Below are 18,639 nucleotides of genomic sequence, written 5' to 3' on the forward strand. Positions count from 1 at the left end.
TGGTCACGATCGTGTGTTGGAACCGCATGCGGTGAGTAAAACTGCTTCAAATATCTCTGTGTTGTTAACTTAGCTATCAGCGCGTAAGCACATGCGATGTTGTCATCAAACTGCACTTTCCACATGTACAGCTTAAAAAAAAAAAAAAAAAAAAAAACGACATAAAGTGGAACTTAGTCATTTTCCAAAACCTCTAAGCAAATATATACAGTTGAAGTACATACCACATAGAGACGCCTTTGCTGATGCTGCTCTTGTTAAATTTCAGCCTCTGGATCTGTGTCACAACTTCCAGACGCTCTCAACGCAAAGCCTACTGGCGCTCGTGATTCTTTAGCTCCGCCCACACGTCACGCCTCTAGGCGCTCGTGTTTTTCCGGGAAAAATCGGTACAGACTATCTTTCTCTCATAAATATAATAAAAATAAAGACTTTTTGGAGTTATGAAGGATGCAGTACTACTCTATAGGTACTCAAGATTAACAGGATATTGAGTGAAAACGAGCATTTCACCCCCCCCTTTAACATTTTTAGTTTCTCACTAACAACACATAACATTTGTTTTCTCAAAAACACAATCATGTACATACATGCATTTCACATAATATTATTATTATTATTATTATTATTAATTTAGCCCAGTTTGTGCTGATTACAGTGAGATTAGACTTTACCCATTTAGATGTTTATAAGCAACTGAAAAAAGCACAAATGTCAGGGCATGACAGAACTTCTCCAGGCCCCAAAAATACCCTTAGACTCCAGAGGGTTAAAATAGCTGACTTCAAGATGAAATTACTAACATTCACAGTTTGACGTTAGCATATTCCTAAGCTATGACTAAGTACTCAGGGATTGTTTTCATACCAACTATGGGGCCAGATTCATGAAACATTCCTTAACCTGCTGTGTTTTGCTCACTAGGTTTTGGAACAGAGCCCTAAACATGTACATATATTTGCGGTTTCATATATTATTCTGTAGGTCTTTGGTGGTGGTTCTCTTTCTCGTTGAATCATCCGCTCTTCATGTGCAGGATCTGGAAGAGTTCTGTTTCAAGTTTTGCGTTAACCACCTGACGGCTGTCACTCAAACGCAGGCCTTCGCCGACATGGACCACGATCTGTTGAAGAACTTCATTAGCAAAGCCAGCCGCTACGGAGCATTCAAGAACTAACAGAAATATATCGGCTAAGGAGGAATTTTGCTTTGGCTCTGCTACATCTAGAGAAGTTATCTCTAATAGCTCCGATTTGGAAAGAGAGGAGACAAACTTATGTGGTTTGACTGTAAAGAAGTGGTAAAAGCCACAGCACTGGTTGTCTTCTGGGTCCCAGCGCCTTTAAATTACATCCCCATCTGAAGCCCTATGTAAATGGAAGAATTAAAGATTGGATTCAAAGGGACCAGACCAGTCTCAAAAGATTGTATTGAAATAGAGTAGCTAAACGAAAAGTGCTTCATGAGCAAGGGGTTCATCTGTGTGTAAGCAAAAGGGAAGATCATCTCATGTAGGAGATGGTTGATGGGAGAAAGAGTTGCTTTCTGTCACTGAATTGTTGTTTTGGATCAAGATCACAATAATTTGTAATATATTTCCAGTCATTAAATATTTAATGGATTGGAAAGTTACAGTCAGCCAAACAAGTTTTCCATCTCAAATCCATCTATCATTATCATGATGGCCTTTATAAAGCAGGCCAACAGTCGTACCTTCTGAGGGAGGTCACCTGTGTCATAGGATATCATGTTTTTTTCTTCCTGACATTAGAAGAAACTTAACACAATAATATGTCATTAGAGTAGTAAAGCATTATTTTTAAATGTAGCATTAAGTGGCTCCAATTTAATTTACTGATCCAACTAATGTAACTTGTTTTTGTTTAGTTTTTTTTTTACTGACAGTAATGTTACTTTTGATATGTTTGCACTGTTTCTGTGTAATTATTCTGGATATGTCAGAAGGGTCAACATCTGTGATTTTCTCAAGTCATCTTGAGCTCTAACACAAGTGTCAGGGTGAAATCTCTCAAAAACTGTGAAGAACTGTTCAGGCCATATTTCAGCCCCCCCAAAAAAGGAAATTATATTTTGCTTAAGAAAAGCCTGATTGTTGGATGTTTAAATTTTTATATCTATATAACACATCAAAATATAAATTTTATTTTAGCAAGGTGTTATTAATGTTTTTTTGTTTTGTTTTTTGGAATGAAGTATGAGCCAGATATTTCTTCATGACTTTTACAGGTTGTGCAGTTGGGAAATAGTGCTGTATGGTGGTGTTGCCCATATTACCCATAAACTAACCATGTGCCCATATTATGTCATTCATTAATTTTCAACCAACCAAACTAGTCTTGAAAAAGCACTTGAAACAGCAATCATATAAACGTATATAATTCAAGTGTTTACAGTAGGTTTAGAGGTGTTAAACAAACACAACCTGACACAATCAGAGAGAGCTTTCACTCTCTCTCACACGTCACAATGTCTTCTTGATTCTTGATGGTCAGTTGTTACAGTCTGTTTATACTTGTTTATACAGTCAGGGGTTTCTGTTGGGTTCATTCTTTTGTAACTCCATAAATGAGGGTCAGGACTGCGAAACCCTGCCCGATTGCCAAGTTAGGGTTGTTAATTATTCCCCAGTGGTCATGTAATTAATGGGGACATAAATAATTTGACACTTGAATAATCTGTTTTAAGATGATACCAAACTTACTGTTTTCATTTAAGCAAGTGTCATACGGGACTTTTAATATTAAAATAAATATCCTGTATTATAAGTTATTGTGTGTTGGAAAAGTTATTTTTACAAATATAACATTGCAATATACGGCACTTGTTTTTTTCCTGCCATACATTTTTTTCCTCATTTCTTTTAAGGTCATAAAGTATGTATTTGTTGTTATGCATCATAGTAGCCATTTATCATTTATTTTAATACATTTGATTTCGTTTTGTGAACTTTTCTACAGTCTATGGTGTAAACAGGCAGTAATAGTTGGGAATGTTGTCACATTATATATTTAAAATATTAAAAACCCTACTATTTAAAATACAAAATGGATATATACTGTATAGGTTAGGTGCCTTACATAAACTGTAAGGTCTTTGAAGCTTTGAAATATTTTTTATCTAGTTTCTGTCAGCTGAAACCTTTAAGAAAGTTAAGTCACAGTAATAATAATAATAATAATAAAACAAATCGGTATGTGTGTTAAATAATACAATTCATTACTTCTGCATTTATACGCCTCCACAGCCTCGTTTTCATTCTTGTCATAAAGAAACACCGACACGTTTGCCATCACCATTGATATAACTATTGTGTCTTAAAATTCTTCAAAATCTGTCCAATTTGCTGCTGTAAGATTGTTTTGTGTGCTCATCTTCCTTTGAGTGGCGCTCTATGCGCATTTAACCATAGACTGCATTTAAACACAGGTCGTGTTTTAAAACCTTGTCAGCCGCCTACCTAGACAGCATTTTGGGGACCACAAGCGCCTTTCAAACAACATCATTTTATTAATATCATAGATGTACCTAGCATTTATATAAAACGCTGCTGACCTGCAACGATAACTGAACGACATCAACGGAAGGATGCACTAAAATGTTGTCTAGCTAGGGAACTCGCTGTGTTTTTTCGAACACGGCCATATTTGGTCACTTCATTTCTCACCATTCATTCCTGCGATCAGCGTCCTGCAGTGCGCGTCTGGCTCTCTTCTCATCCTCTCCGCCTGATTTTTCACTCGTCTTGGAGGATGCTGTGCGGAATCAAACAATCATTCGTCTTCTGCATCAGTCGTGCAGCGTTTCATCACGGATGCTGAAGATCAGGTAAGACTGTGTCAGTGTGTGTGTGTGTGTGTGTGTGGATAATATGATGGCGCACTCAGAGCATCACATCCACCTGCTGTCGTGTGTATCTCTGCAGCAGAACTCAATGTGTGCTTATGTCACATGCAGTTATTTTTTTTCGCGGTCGAATCTGTCTGCCATGTATTTTCTTTCAGCACGCATTGACACTGAATTAATAGGCATAAATGAGTGAATGCACCAATATATTATTTATACATGTTGCTATGATGTTTAGTTTCTGCTGTCATTATCATTATTGTTTGGTGGTTGTTTGCACGTGTTTATAATAATAATGTGATTATTTATTATTTATATTTGTTTATTTAATATACTAGTCACATAATATTAAGTATATTTATATAAATATAGCCTTTATATTAAATGATCCCTGTACATGAATAACCTTGTATTTAATAGTAAATGTGTTAAAACTGGAGTATCATAAAAAAAAAAAAAATAATATTGATAATAATAATAATATAAATCTTAGGCGTTATGCAGTTATCAGTATGTTATAAATGTACAGAATAATTTACATAAAGTGCAACATGTAAATAAACATATGAATATTGTTACTGTAATGTAACAAACTATTTTATAAAGTATAAATCATATTATACAATTACATTCATTAAATATGTTTATGTGCTTGCATATTAATTTGAGCTTATGTTTTATAGTAATCAAAATAATTTTAATTGGAATATTTATTCATGTTATGAAATCATATCTATGCTAATGCATGATGCATATGTATAGCTTAATAATAATCAACCATAATAATCAATTATGTATTAATCTTAATTTTTAAGATAATTTAAGGTTTGTTGACAATATAAATACAAATGCTGCTTTTAAAGCATGTCTTCTCTGTTTACCTTTTGCAGTATGATTCCAATAAGGAAATATGTACAGTATGCATATGTTCCTGTTGTGGCTTAAAACCGTAATGGTGTGTTTTGGTTCATTTAAACGCTTTCTTTTCAAGTCTTTCCTTCTTTCTTTTCCTTTTTATTTTCTTTTACGAAATTAAAATTGGAAAGTATGAAAACTGATTGACAAAACGAAAACCTCCATTAACTATATTTTTTATATAAAAATAAAAAAATTCTATCAGTTCTGGGTCAGCTATTCTGATTCTGTGTTTGCTCAAGACAACACCAGGCAAAATACATTGACAGTATGCATCAAAACACACACACTCTCTCTCTCTCTCTCTTTCTCTCTCTCTCTTTCTCTCTCTCTCTCACACACACACACACACACACACACACAAAACAGGAACACAACACACTTTCTGTTTTAATTCACACTTTGTGTCAGGTTGTGAAACTGAACACTCAAAATGCTTTGAGTAAAGTAAAGAACATTTATATACAATAAAACCCCTCACACAAAGCTGATGAGAGATTTGCTTTTGAAAGGGAAAGGAGGCGGGGCCTCCGATTTCATTTTGATGTTAATATTTAATTAGCCCTGTAGATCTGAGAGTGGAAATCGCTGCTTCCATTTGGAGATGCTTCAGATAAGGGGCTAAAAAGACGCACACACATAAGGAAAGACAGATGTAACCTGTTTCTCTAATCCAGGTCCCTTCTAAGGTAGCTGGTTGATTAGTGAACAGGTGCAGTGGACATGCTCTGAATGCATCATGGGAAATGAGGGGAATTTCATGCATCTTAATGATTATGACAGCAATTTGCCTCTTGAACTTCCTGCTGCTGGCTGCATTACTGCCAGTAGCACTCTGAATGTGTTACAGTGTCATGAAAGAGGAAAAACAATGAGGTGGAAGTAACAAAGACAGTTTCTCATGGCCGTTGGCTGCAGGTTTCATGCTGACGCCTTGAGGAACACGCTGTGACATGCTGTTTTATTTATACTTCATGTCTGCGACAGAAACCGTATCAGTCAAGAGGAGAACTGTCTGTCTTTACTGTGTCAGCCATCTCTCTCTTTTCCTTTTGTTCACTCTAAAGGTACTTAGCATGTTAACACTAAACTGTAAACTGTAAAAACATATATATTATCACTGAATTGTGTAGATTAATTGCACAAATGCTTTAAGAGATTGATTAAATTACAATGAACTGAATGTACATTACGTAAAATAACGTGATACAAAAAAAGTTGAATTTCATTACAGTTCTAAAAAAATAAATGAATACACTCTTTTCTAACTTTTTCATGTTTTGGCAAATTTTTGGCTTTCTAAAAATGGTATGTTTTTGTAAAAATATAACTGCATGAATTCATATGAAATTGCCACCTCATAAAATAGGTACAAATATTCATGAGATTGATAGAAAGATGGACGGATGAACAGAAAAATACTGCCAATATAGTGCTGTATCATGAATGCATCTGGATGTATTTCTGGCATCAGGACAGCAGAATTACTGCAGGGCTGATGCTGCAGATAAGAAACTGCATGTTGGATCGCATGTATTGAGTGACTGATTTGTCCTACCCTGTCAGATGTTGCTACCTCCCACTAAAACAGTGGGTAGACAACGAAAAATTCTACTGTTAAGTTATGGCTTATTAACGTCTACACCTACCACAACGTCTACACCTACCACAATCTGTAATGAGCTAGGTTTCTGTCAAACAGAAAGTGCAAAAAGAAAATTTACAGAATGTATACGTTTAGAATGTATAGTTTTGTATTTAAATAGACATGCTAATATACATCCGAGTAAATACTAAGCTTGCAGTTACACCATTTTTTATGTTGCTGACAGCTATGTATTCTGTGTGAATGTGTGAAAAGCTTAAAACTTCTGTACTTGCATTTCAGCACATTAAAGGGGTCATATAATGCAATTTCAAATTTTCCTTTCTTTGGAGTGTTGCAACCTGTTGGTGCATAGATAAGGTCCCTAAAGTTGCAAAGACTAAAGTCTCAAACCCAAAGAGATATTTTTTATAAAAGTTAAAACTCATCCACGGCCTCCTGAAACGGCTCGTTTAAACACGCCCCACATGTCTACGTCACTGTGTGGGAAGATTTGCATAACACTGCCCAAATGTTCACACAAAGAAAGAAGGCGTAACCTTGATTCTCATTTTTGGTACCGCCGCTTCCATGTTGTGAAGATGCTGTGTTTTGTTGCAAAGGGAAACTACGTTGTTTGGCCTTCCAAAAGAGGACACAACTAGAAATCAGTTGTTAAGTTGGATTTACAACATTGTTCCAGAAAAGTTCAACCCAAATATTCAGATATGTGCAGCGCATTTTACTATAGTACTTTATAGTTTCTATAAAGTGATTTTTTTTCAGTAATTACTTTATAGTTTCTATAAAGTGGGGCAATTCCCTATTTGTAAGGACAGTCTGGCACATCTGACTCAAAGCCTGTAAGTATTTTTTGTATATTTAAAGGATTTGCCACTGATGATTCAAGCACAAGTTTTGAGCAGTATAGAGTAACGCTTCTTGTTTGTCGTTTCTCCAATCACAAATGCAGACATGGTTTTATGATTATTATGCGTAACACAACACGTAAAAACATAGTATAAGTCTTTATAATCAGTAATTATGTCCCCACTGGATGCAACAAATGCCTTATTTGTAATGGGTTTTAATAGTTTCTTCTCATTACGCCGGGACATACAGCATCACGGTATGGTAAGGGGCATAACATTTCTGTCACACGATTGAGGTATTTGGCCAATCACAACGCACTGGATAGCTGGCCAATCAGTGTACACCTCGCCTTTCAGAACGATGAACTTTGTAAAAAAAATCTATGTTTTAGAAAGGCAGGGCATAGAAGATCAACAATAATGTACATTATGTGGAAAATAATGTGTTATTTGAAACTTAAACTGCATAAAAACATTGCATTACACCAAATACTCAACATAATATTATTTTTAGCAACATCACATGACCCCTTTAAAGCAGGGGTCAAGTATATTTTTGTAAATACTTGTATATTTTCAAGTATATATTTAAAAAGTATTTATTGCAAGCACAATAATTAATTTAAGCCATAGTAAACGTAACATTTTCATTAATAAATATCCCAAAACAGCGACTGTGCTGTGTTCAATGACAATTTGTATAATTTTCACAAATGGCAAGTTTTGCGTTTGGCCTTTGTTAATCTCATCTAATATTTGTTTGTTTGCAGTTGTCTCCAAAACGTTATCGTCAAAGTCACTGCATTCAAATGACAGAGTTCTTATTATAATATATGCAACAGTTTCAAACGTGCTAGATAACAGTATTGGGACATTTCATTGTTTGTACTGTATCTCTCTGCTTATCTGTGTTTGCGCATTCAAACAAATCGTTTTTCCGAGCATTTGGTCTGTAGTTTTGGGTAATACATGTTAGGCCTGTAGGCGACAAGAGACTGTGTTTATGAGCGAGGCATTTTTACTATTCACTTTAAAAAAAATAAATGCTGATTCATTCATGAAATAAACAAGTCTTAATGAATGAGTCTTTGTATCATTTACTCAACCAAATTGTTTAGGTGTGTCTTCCTCTGTAGAAAAAGAGTAAAAAATAAATAAATATGAAACTTGTATTTTTGTTAAAGCACCTGAAAAGTGAATTCAATTACAAATCTGTAGTAAAGTATATTTATCCTCCCTCCCAAATGTAGCATGTATGCTGCAAGACACAATGTCATGGTCATAGTCTTCTGTCTGGTTAGAAAAATGGCATAACAACATATTCCTTGACTCGTTATACGTACTGTGTTGTTCAACAGCAGTAAGCTTGGCTTTGCCACACAGAAGTGCAGAGCAGGAATTCATCATGCATTCTCACTTGAACAAAGTCGAAACAAAGCCATCGCTGTGCTCTCTCATCTGTTCACTGTCAGCTCGGTATCCATCAGCCTGGAGGAAACCTCATCCCCGCTGACTGAGCCGTGTAGAGATCCCGCCAGTCAGTATAAGAGTATGATTTTACATGGGCTTTTTCAGTTCATCTGACTCCTGCTTTGTTCCCTCTAATAATGCACTAATCTGAAGTAGAAACCACAGAGCCTTTGTTTGATCATCTGTGAGAGTCACTGAATTGCTCGATTCCAGATGCTGTTAATGGCTTCTAATATACTTAAGCTTCATAGCAGCTTAGAACTGTTTCCTATAGCCTTCATTTACCTTCATTATGAGGCATGTCTTATGTATTACATTTGTCACTACCCTAATGTAAGTGAGAATGTCAGGTAAAGTTTGGGTTCCTAGGGTAACACTTCATAGTAATGTTCAGTTATAAGTGATTAGTTAATTATGAACTAATAATTAAAATAAGTTCATTTTTGGGTGGACTATCCGTTTAAAGTTCTACCCAGAGTCGTGCTGCGTGCCAGTTTGCCTATTATACTACACCATAAAAGTATGTACTCTTTGTGAAGAAAAAGAAGATACTTTTAAGTGTGTAGCAGAAGAGTAGCTTTGAGTAACGCATCATAAAAATGCATTCTGCATTCTGTCCTAATAAACAGCTTGTCATTCAAGATTTTATTGATCATTTATTATGACGTATTCCTAGATTTTGGTGGTAGAATTAAAATGTTTTAAAAAGGGAAGTTGAATAAATTGTGAATCAAAACATCAAACTCTGTAAACTGTAAAATAATTAGTATTCAAATGTATCTGTAAGCTCGAACCCTCCCTTTGAACATTTTAACTTGAGGACTTCTGAGCCTTTTCTGTGAAAGTAGGTCAAGTAGAAGGTTTGGTGAGTGTGTGTTTGGTATGAGAGAGTGTTTATATGGATGTGCAGAGGTGTACTTTGGGATGTCAAATCCATTTAATTGGTTTGGTTTGTGTAAATAATTAAATGATTCTGTGAAGCATTTATGTTGTGTTTAATTTTATAAAATAATTTAATATTTATTAAATTCCTGCTGTGCATAACTGTTTTAAAAAAAAGGTTCCAAACAGTGGCTTTGCAATAGAAGAACCATTTTGAGGCAGCAAGAAAAGAACCATATTCTTCTTATTGTGAAGGAAATTTTATTTAGAATAACCTCTTTTTCACTGAAGAATCTTTGTTTTTAAAATTGAGATTAGATTTTTTGTAAATTGTATATTTATAAAGTGTCAGTATAATTGGTGGATTTTTATTTTCTGTGTAACTGATAAAAACTGCTCTACGTGGTGCTCCTTTAAATTTTGAGTAGCTTGTTGCTTGACAAGCTGCATTTTCAAAGTCTATTACATGACACTGGTTGTTTTCATTCTCTATTTCTGTCTACCTTCCTATTGTAAATAATTGAGCTCCTGACCCTAAATGCTCATGAAGGGTATCTTTTGAGACATATTCCAAATCTCTTCATGCTGTCATAAAGTGTTACTGTGACCTACAGACGTGACTATGATGTGACTCGTCACATGTGACTGACAAACCGTCATATTAATAATCAGTCTGTGACAGTTAGTCATTGTCTCTGACAGCTCAACAGGAACTGCTTAATTTATTCCATAACATTTAGCCATGAGCATGTCATTTTTTGAATGGAGGTCAGTCAGTTTTATTTTCTGTTCTAATGTAACTTTCATCTTACTGAATAAATTTAATTTACACAATAAAATAGTTGACACAAAATAAAAAAGATCTTGACATATGCGGAAAGCAAGTATTTCATTGGTAAAAAAAATAATTATTACCGACATTTTTTAAGTATAGGAAGATGATGAAACATCATTATGATAGTAAGTGAACTGTAATGATTGACTACAGATGCACAAAACCATCAGATGCACAAAGTAGGTCAAGAAAGGGACCATGCCAAGTAGTATAAATGCACAAAATATATTTTGTTTACCTAGGTCTGACAGAAATGAAAACAGCATTTATTGGGGTTTATTTTGGTAAAATATATAATTTCTAATAGGGCAATATTTACATTATGCAATAGTATAAATAGTATAAATTGCCTTTTTGTTGAACAATAGTCTTTCTTCAGCATGGTATCTATTAAGATACATCATTTGTCATTTTAGATGCTTAGAATTTCATCTACTATTTATCTATTACAAAATCAGTTAATGCACCGGTTTTCCTAGAAAATATGTTCCTGTTATGAACATTTGTCTGCCATTACCTCAGGGAATGACCTCCTACTGTGGAAGTTCTGGAGTGTAGGAGCGGTTATTGTTGCTAGGGAGAACAGAGCATGAGTGTGCTTTCTCACTGCGTGGAGAATTATCTGTGTGTTTATAATTCTCTATGAAAGAATTTAATTACTGGATAAAATATTATTCCAAGTCCCATTCGACTGAAGCATTAGAATATGTATTATTCCATGGATTATTATATATATATATATATATATATATATTTTTTTTTTTTTTTTTTTAAACCTGGAAAATCCTTTTAAGAAAGTATGTTGTCATTTACATGGAGAAAAATGCCAGTGTTTGTGTTTACCAAGGAATTAACAAAGTAGCAATGATAAGGGATGTGTCATTTTTCACAGATCACAGAATTGTGCAAAGCAAATGTGAAAGAAGAGATGTATGATAAATAGAAATGAAAGTTCTTAATACTTCAGGAATAAAAAAAAAAGTGCTAAAAAAAAAAGGTTTTCCAAGAACCAAATTTGCACCTTACATAGCTTTATTAAGGATTATCTAATGTGAATATTTAAATTGGTTAATTAACAGGCAATTAGACTAATCAACCAAATGATTACACTCTATTCATTGACTATCAGATACCAAATTGCCCCTAATTATAGTACCGTTTCCCTTTAAGGTAAAAAAAAAATAATTCAAAAAGAGTATTTGTGGATCTCAAAACATACTACCATCAAATCTTTTTATGGTTATACAATTAGAATATTGCACATGAACGTGTCTGTTTATGTCTACATTATTTCTTATTTGTATTTCTCTAACAGGTTTAATGTCAAGACATTTCTAAATCTGTTGCTATTTACCCACTTTGACATGTTGAAGACAACTCCTGATGTCATCTTCTCAAAATCAGTATCTCATATAACAGTGTGAAAGATGCCAGTACTTACTTTAGATTTGAGTTTGAAAGCGACGAGAGCTCCAGACCTCAAGGGAGGTCAACAAGGATCTACATGAAAGCCTGAGAACACATAAACCTTCAGGAAACATGAGTGTGAATGATGAACACACCAGACCCTTCGGGACCAGCATTGAAGATGGCTGTGAGGAAATCAGGAACAACAACAGACATACTGAAGATTCCCTAAATGGTGATGCCAATGCTAATGAAATCCAAAGAGGAGATGAAGGAACAACTTTGGAGGCAACTGAAGCCCTGTCCTCTGTGGTATCTAAGACTGAGGAACATGTGAAGATGATTATCCAGGGCACAGATTCCCCATGTGATGACCCAGAGTTAGCTGAGTTTGAGATGCTGGAAAGTCAGGAACTAGAGGATGACAACGAACGTAGTATTCCTAAAGGAGATGTCAAGGGTGCTCTATCCACCAATATGATGCAGACTGAAGCAGTGTCTCCAAAGGTAGAAGGTAAAAGGTTCTCCCAGTTCGTTTCAAAGGAGCAGGAGTCTACTGTTTGTCCTCAGTCCACTGGGAAAGAAATGGTGACCAGCATAGCAAGGACTGAGTTTAGCTCTGAAAATGATGTTTTTGTCTCTTGCCTCTCCACAATGTCTAGTCTTGGAGGAAGTCTTGCTAGTGCCCTGGACAATGCAGGTCGAACCCAAAGCGCTGATTCGTGGCATGCTCCATCAGGGCCATACCGAACCCTCTCTGAGGATCTTACCCTTGCCTCACAATCCTGTTTTACTATTTCAGATAAAAGCCGGAGCTCTGTACATACTGATGGCATGCATCATCAAGCAGGAAAAAGTACAATGCACATCGACAGTGTTGATCACAATCTGAACTCTACCACATTGCCTGAGGAACCCCTTTTAGAAGCACAACAAAACCAACCAGCTAAAGACTTTGTAATAAATGAGAGCTCAGGTCAACTGACAAATGACATGAGTGATTGTAGCATTGCAAGGATCAAGAAGGTCCCTAATGAATCAGGAAGCACCAGTCAGGAAAATCTAGGAGTTCATGTAAAGGAGTACCATGAAACAGAAGACAAGGCTCCAAGTTTAAAAACAATATCAACTGAGAAGAAACCTTGCCAAGCTCTTGTCTCAGAAAACACACAGTCTGCTTCACAGAACAGAAGGTTCTCTCATGATTCCGCTACTGATATAAATAATAAGCTCAAATCCCAGGATGAGAAATCTCATAAAATTGCTCTTAAAACCTCAAAACTAACCTCAAAGGATACACATGTGCACTCTGGTGGTTCTGAACCCCAACCGTATAAGAAGCAAGCTTCTTTTGAAAAGACCCGAAGTTCTAGTGCATCAAGTTTGGAAAGGCGAAGACCTTGGGGCAGTCCATCTCGCCCTGAGACCCCTCCATCCCCGAAGACCACCTGTTCACCTCGGAAACAGCCACCTTCATCACCAGCCAAACCTACTAGCACAAGAGAAGCAAGTCAGGAACAAAGTGAAACCTTTCAGAGGGGAACAACTAGTTTGAGGCAACCAAGTAAAAGTTTTCTCAGTAGTAGTAGCAGTCTCCCAAAACCTGCTGTTCCTCAACAACCCACTAGAGCTGAGTTTGAATCTAAGAAGTCTTCTCCACCTCAGAAGCCCAAAAATGTTCGACCAAAAATCATAACATATGTCCGCAAAAGCCCTCAAGCGAAACCAATGTCTGAAGGTCCCTATGAAGTATCGACATTACCGCCAAGACTTACACCGTACAGTGGCTCACCAACCTCAAAAGATTTTAAGGCCGAGGGCTCCAGAGGTTCACCTGTGCTGAGCTCCTCTAATATCATTTATGACAAGTATCGTCAGGAAGTACAAAGGTCAGGGTACTACTCCCCTCCAGGACTGATGGCGTCTGGGATCAGGCCACCCAGCCACACTGTCCCCCATAAACTGCTGGGCAAATCAGAGAGTTTCCACGGGGAACTGCCAGATCAATATTTACAGGTAAAACTTGTGTATTAAGAGACTTTCAGCTGCTAACACAGCGCTACTGAACTCTAGTAGATGTGTTGTGCTTTGTGAAAACACGAGCAGCAAGCGTAATTTATTAATATTCTCAACTGCTTTATGAAATTTGTGATAACAAAGACATCAATGGATGCTTCTTATGATTTTAGGGTGGAAGAGCGATTCAGCTAAATACCCATGATGCTACTGCAGCCGTTTTCCGATTTCCGAGAGCCTTAAGGCCTCAGCTTGGCCTTGGAGCTGTCACCAGACAGCCTGCTACTAAGAACAGGATGGTATTACCAGGTCAAAGGTCAGCATCACCCCTCAGTTATATGGCTCCAGCTGTTCAGGCCCCAAGTAGTCACCAGGAACCTGCAGGTCAGTAGGCACTAAAACCTTCAAAGTCAAGTTCCCAGTTGTCAGTTCACTTTCTTCAAAATGTGCATTGTTTAATTAAGCAGTGTTGATTGTCTTGGATATTTTCTTACAATATAAGCTCATGAAGCTTGACAGGAATCTAAATGATTATCTACACAGCTCTATACTGCCATTTCCCAGAATCAGACTAATTTCTTAGCATAATGGCCAAGCACAGACATTACATGAGCTGAGGTTACGAACTGCAGTCATTTTGGTTCTAGAATTTTATTGATTCTTACTAATGCTCCATTTCTCTTTGAAATATAAAAATCCATGATGGTAAAAAGTCTGCAGTGATAACTTGTCACATACGTACAGCTTTTTAATGTGATTATTCAGAATACTTAATCTTGCAAAAGGATCACTAAAATTGTCTGAATTTTGAAATGAAGACGTCTACACCCTTAGAAACTATACTTTTTACTGGTTGTTGATGAGCTGTATACAAAACACATATATATCTATCCATATTGACAGGTATTTAAAAAAGTGCATACTCCTTTGCATACAACATAAATGGGCAAAGATTCACACAACTGAATTCTTTTGTGTCCGGTGTCCTGACATTTTATCCTACCCGTCAGAATTTCCTACCAAGGTTTACTGCGCATGCACACATCAATATTGCATCCTTTTTCTCATTCTGAACAACGTTTATCTGTCTGCAGTACTTTGTAGGGGTAGATTTATGGTTGGGGTAGGTGTAGACTGTAAAACACAATCTTATTGGTAGAAAAAAAACATTTAATGTTGGTTTCCTGTAGATGTATCCCTTCTAGCTACAACTGCGAATATAACACATACTGTATTTGCATTACTGTAAGGGTAGATTTTGGGTTGTGGTAGGTGTAGATGTAAACCATAACTTTACAGGTAGCAATAAATGCTAAGAATTTTTCATTGTCAAATTGTACAACCCACTGTTTTAATGGGGAGGTAGCAAAATCTGACTAGGGTAGAACAAATCGACAGAACACCGGAATTCAAGTTGCAAGAACTATTTACCATTTAAAAATTAGCATTTTAAAACAATTGTGTACAGTTTCCTTTTCTTCTCCTTATATGGTATGCTACATTGTGTTAATTCTGTCATGACAACTCTTGGAAAGTGTAGCATTGTAATATACATGGCAATTTTCATATATTTGGTCTTGGAGGAATAGATCTAGCAAGTACTGAGATTTGCTACTGCTAAAACATCTACAGGCATGCTGCTGATACACTGTAACGTACATAAAACTACCCCCACATCTATAGAAATACATGAAATTACCCCGTAGAGGATCTATACAGGTGGAGCTGGGGAGGGTGGAAGGTTTCTGAAGCACACTGCAAACTGCCTTATAGCCAACACTGGCTTAGTATTTTAATGTATAGCAGCACGCTCATTGGCTGATGATGTAAATCTAATCAATTGAGTGATTAAAGGTGTGATTATATCAGATTGAGCTAGAATTTAAAGTTCAAGTTTCATGACAGAATGTTGTGTTATCATGATTTGATGTATTGTTTTTATTTATTTGAATGGTTTGTAGAAAGTAATTTCAAGCCATGATATCTATAAATGAATTTATGAGATTTGTTTAAGGGAATATAATGATTTTTCTTCTGCTTTACAGTGGATCAGAAGAGACTAACATTGGGTGTGGCCCCCAAATTTATGCTCCCCAAACCGGGTCAGTCTGGACTGCGTCCTCCCGGCTTCTCCCATCTGCCTCCTGCTCGACTGGCCACCCTTGGCTTTGTCCGCAGTGCTAGCGTGTCTTCTGTGTCCAGCAACCAATCGAATGACAGCATACACAGTGACCCCTGCCGATCCAGCCGTGAGTGTTACAACTCTTTCAGTCCTAAAACTATTGTTAGCCACATGCAAAACACACAGATGTCAGACTGGGACACCTGAGTTTAACAGTTCTGGGTTCAGCAGATTTGTAGGCTTCTGCTAGTTGTGATATTTATTGTACTGTTTGTACCTTTAAGCTCTTGTAAGAATGAATTTCCTGTGAATTAATGTTTTTTGCGTGACTACATTCTCAAAAGTGTAGGAATTACCAAAGCGGCCCATTCTCAGACCACATGCTTAGTACTCGTATTGTGTCAGGATTAGTTTAGGCCTTTTGGATTATCCAACTCTTCCTGTCATAAGCCTTCTGTGTGGTGGATACAAAGTACAATCAATGTCTGCAAACACACTGCTGGTTGCTCTGTGTCTGTGCGAGATGAAGCATCTTAAACATAAGATAAATAGAGCAGTGTATGCCAATCTTTTAAAAATCCCAGTAAATCGGAAATATCATCCATGATTAACAACAGACATCATAATAGTCAGTTTAAAGTTCAGACCACCTGTCATAAGATGTTTTATTACTTATTGCAGAATTGCATTGAGTTTCAATGGGTTTTAAGTGTTTTTTTTTGCTTTTTTTATGAAGTTGGAGAAATATAGAGACTGTGCATGCTGTATTATAATTGTATTTGCCTGCGCTTTGGTAGGCTGAGATATCTGAAACGATAAACATAAACAGTGTTGCTGTTAAGAAGAAGTGTAAGTGAAACATAAAAAGAGCATTACTGCAGAAACCTGCCTCTGTCTGTGGTCTATGCACCTAATATATTCATAGGCAGGAAGCACTGATCTACAGATTTTTCTAGAAAACAAAAGTTGTTATGATTCTCCTGTTTTTTTTTTTCTGTTGTCATTTGACTAAAAATGAATAGATCTGATCCTCATAACCAGACATTATCTTCATTATCTGGCAAACTGTGAGAATGAGAAGTGCTCTTAACTGACTCTGTACAGTAAGTTTGTCCAGGAATTATAAGCCTCCTTAATATCTCTATCTCAGGAATTCAAGGCAGGGCATATAGTGAGGGCTCGTCCTTACATTCAAGGCTTGAGTGTCCTCTTATTCATTTATAGACTATTTCACTGCAGTCATTCCCTCAAGACTGCAGATAAATGCTGACTCTAGCAAACAGTGTCTCTAAACTGCTGAGTGTAATGTATCTGTTCTCACAGTACAGAGACTGGGATTGTCTCTCTCTCTTTCTCTCTCAGGTTTATAGTTGACTGTTCTTGTACTGTAAGTACAGTGTGTTAATAAACCACACCCTTGGTTAGCATCCCATTATGACATCAACAGACGTCCCGACATGTCCGATGCTATAGTGGGGACACATTTGTCTCTCAGCTCGGACAGCTGAGGGGTCAACAGTGGCGCCTTCACGTGCCAGTTTTATGTCCTCCCTTAAAAACCCAAAGACTACTGGCTTGTTATTTAAATCCAGAGACTTGTACATGCATGTGGCATTTTTGTTCGATGCCGAGCTTGGTAGATAAAATATAAAGGACAGCTGTCGACCCTACCCAAGCTGCAGTGTCCACAACTAGGCACCACTTTCACTCTTATTTCTTCTCTGGGAAAGTGGAGGAGTTGGGCTTCTACTGTTTTGCAAGGCTTTTAAGTTTAGTCTTCCCATAATACAGTATAATTCGGACTGGAGATTTGGAGCTTTTTTGGCAACTCTGTGGCGTTTTAATATCAGATTGACTTTATGAAAGCAGATGATGCTTGTTGTCATCTCAAGTCTGGATCCTGGATGTGTATTCTCTACTAACGGACAGATTGGCAATACAAATGTTTTCATTACTGGGGTATTTTTTACCACTTTTCACTTTCATTTTAAAAAGGGATATTGAAAAGCAAGACCTGCATCCATGTAAGTGTTGTCTGTGATTTATTAATGTCACATGCATTTTTAAAGATGGCCATCTGACTTAGTCGTGGGCCATTTGACTAATTGGAGAGAAATAAGCCACATTGTCAGTGATTATTAAAAGCTTTCATTAATATTTATTATTATTTATTTTTTAATATATTTAAAAATGTTGATCTTTAAGGTTGTTCCATGTCATGTTTAGCTCACTATAGATTTTTTTTTTTGAAATATGTAACTTAAGTTTTAATTTCCATGATTTTCTAGGTGTGTGAAAAAAAGATATATTTGCAGTTTAAGGATAAGTCTGCTAATCAGTGTCCCATAAAACATGATTTGAGACACATTTATCTCATCTTACATCCACTTTGCAATTACTTTTTTGGGCTGTAGTAGGATGTGTGAGCTTGAAGGAGGATGCGTCAGCATTTCCGAGATCTTTGTTGAAATATTGGGACACCCCTTTCCTTAGAACAGAGAAAGGCACTTCCAAAACTGTGGCAACAAAGATGGAAACATAATACATGTATTACAAATATTGCTACTTTGGAACAATTTAATTGTATAATAAGTTAAAATGTGTAATGAATTGTATCTATTTGTATAATAAAAGTATAATAGCATAGGACAGCAGAGAAAGGATTTTTTTC

The 18,639-nt window shown here is 36.4% G+C and overlaps 2 protein-coding genes across 4 annotated transcripts in view; both read left to right on the top strand.

The window, feature by feature from the left end:
* The window catches only part of LOC113115316 (RCC1 and BTB domain-containing protein 2-like), a 41,137-nt gene extending 38,351 nt beyond the window's left edge, over positions 1-2,786 (top strand). Inside the window, exon 13 of one of the 3 annotated variants that reach the window (XM_026282802.1) lies at positions 1,037-1,177. In XM_026282802.1, the coding sequence (XP_026138587.1) occupies positions 1,037-1,177 (141 nt within the window). Of the gene's footprint in view, positions 1-984 lie in introns of all 3 variants that reach the window. The other 2 variants (XM_026282803.1, XM_026282801.1) reach the window with 2 other exon arrangements.
* Positions 2,787-3,443: 657 nt separating this feature from the next.
* Positions 3,444-18,639, top strand: part of LOC113115318 (microtubule-associated tumor suppressor candidate 2) — a 41,274-nt gene continuing 26,078 nt past the window's right edge. Inside the window, exons 1-4 of the mRNA XM_026282804.1 lie at positions 3,444-3,846; positions 11,739-13,846; positions 14,020-14,230; positions 15,892-16,095. Coding sequence (XP_026138589.1) covers positions 11,963-13,846; positions 14,020-14,230; positions 15,892-16,095 — 2,299 coding nt within the window. The 5' untranslated portion in view covers positions 3,444-3,846; positions 11,739-11,962. The remainder of the gene's footprint in view (positions 3,847-11,738; positions 13,847-14,019; positions 14,231-15,891; positions 16,096-18,639) is intronic.

This window comes from Carassius auratus, chromosome 15 (assembly GCF_003368295.1).
Source record: "Carassius auratus strain Wakin chromosome 15, ASM336829v1, whole genome shotgun sequence".
Taxonomy (NCBI): Eukaryota; Metazoa; Chordata; class Actinopteri; order Cypriniformes; family Cyprinidae; genus Carassius; species Carassius auratus.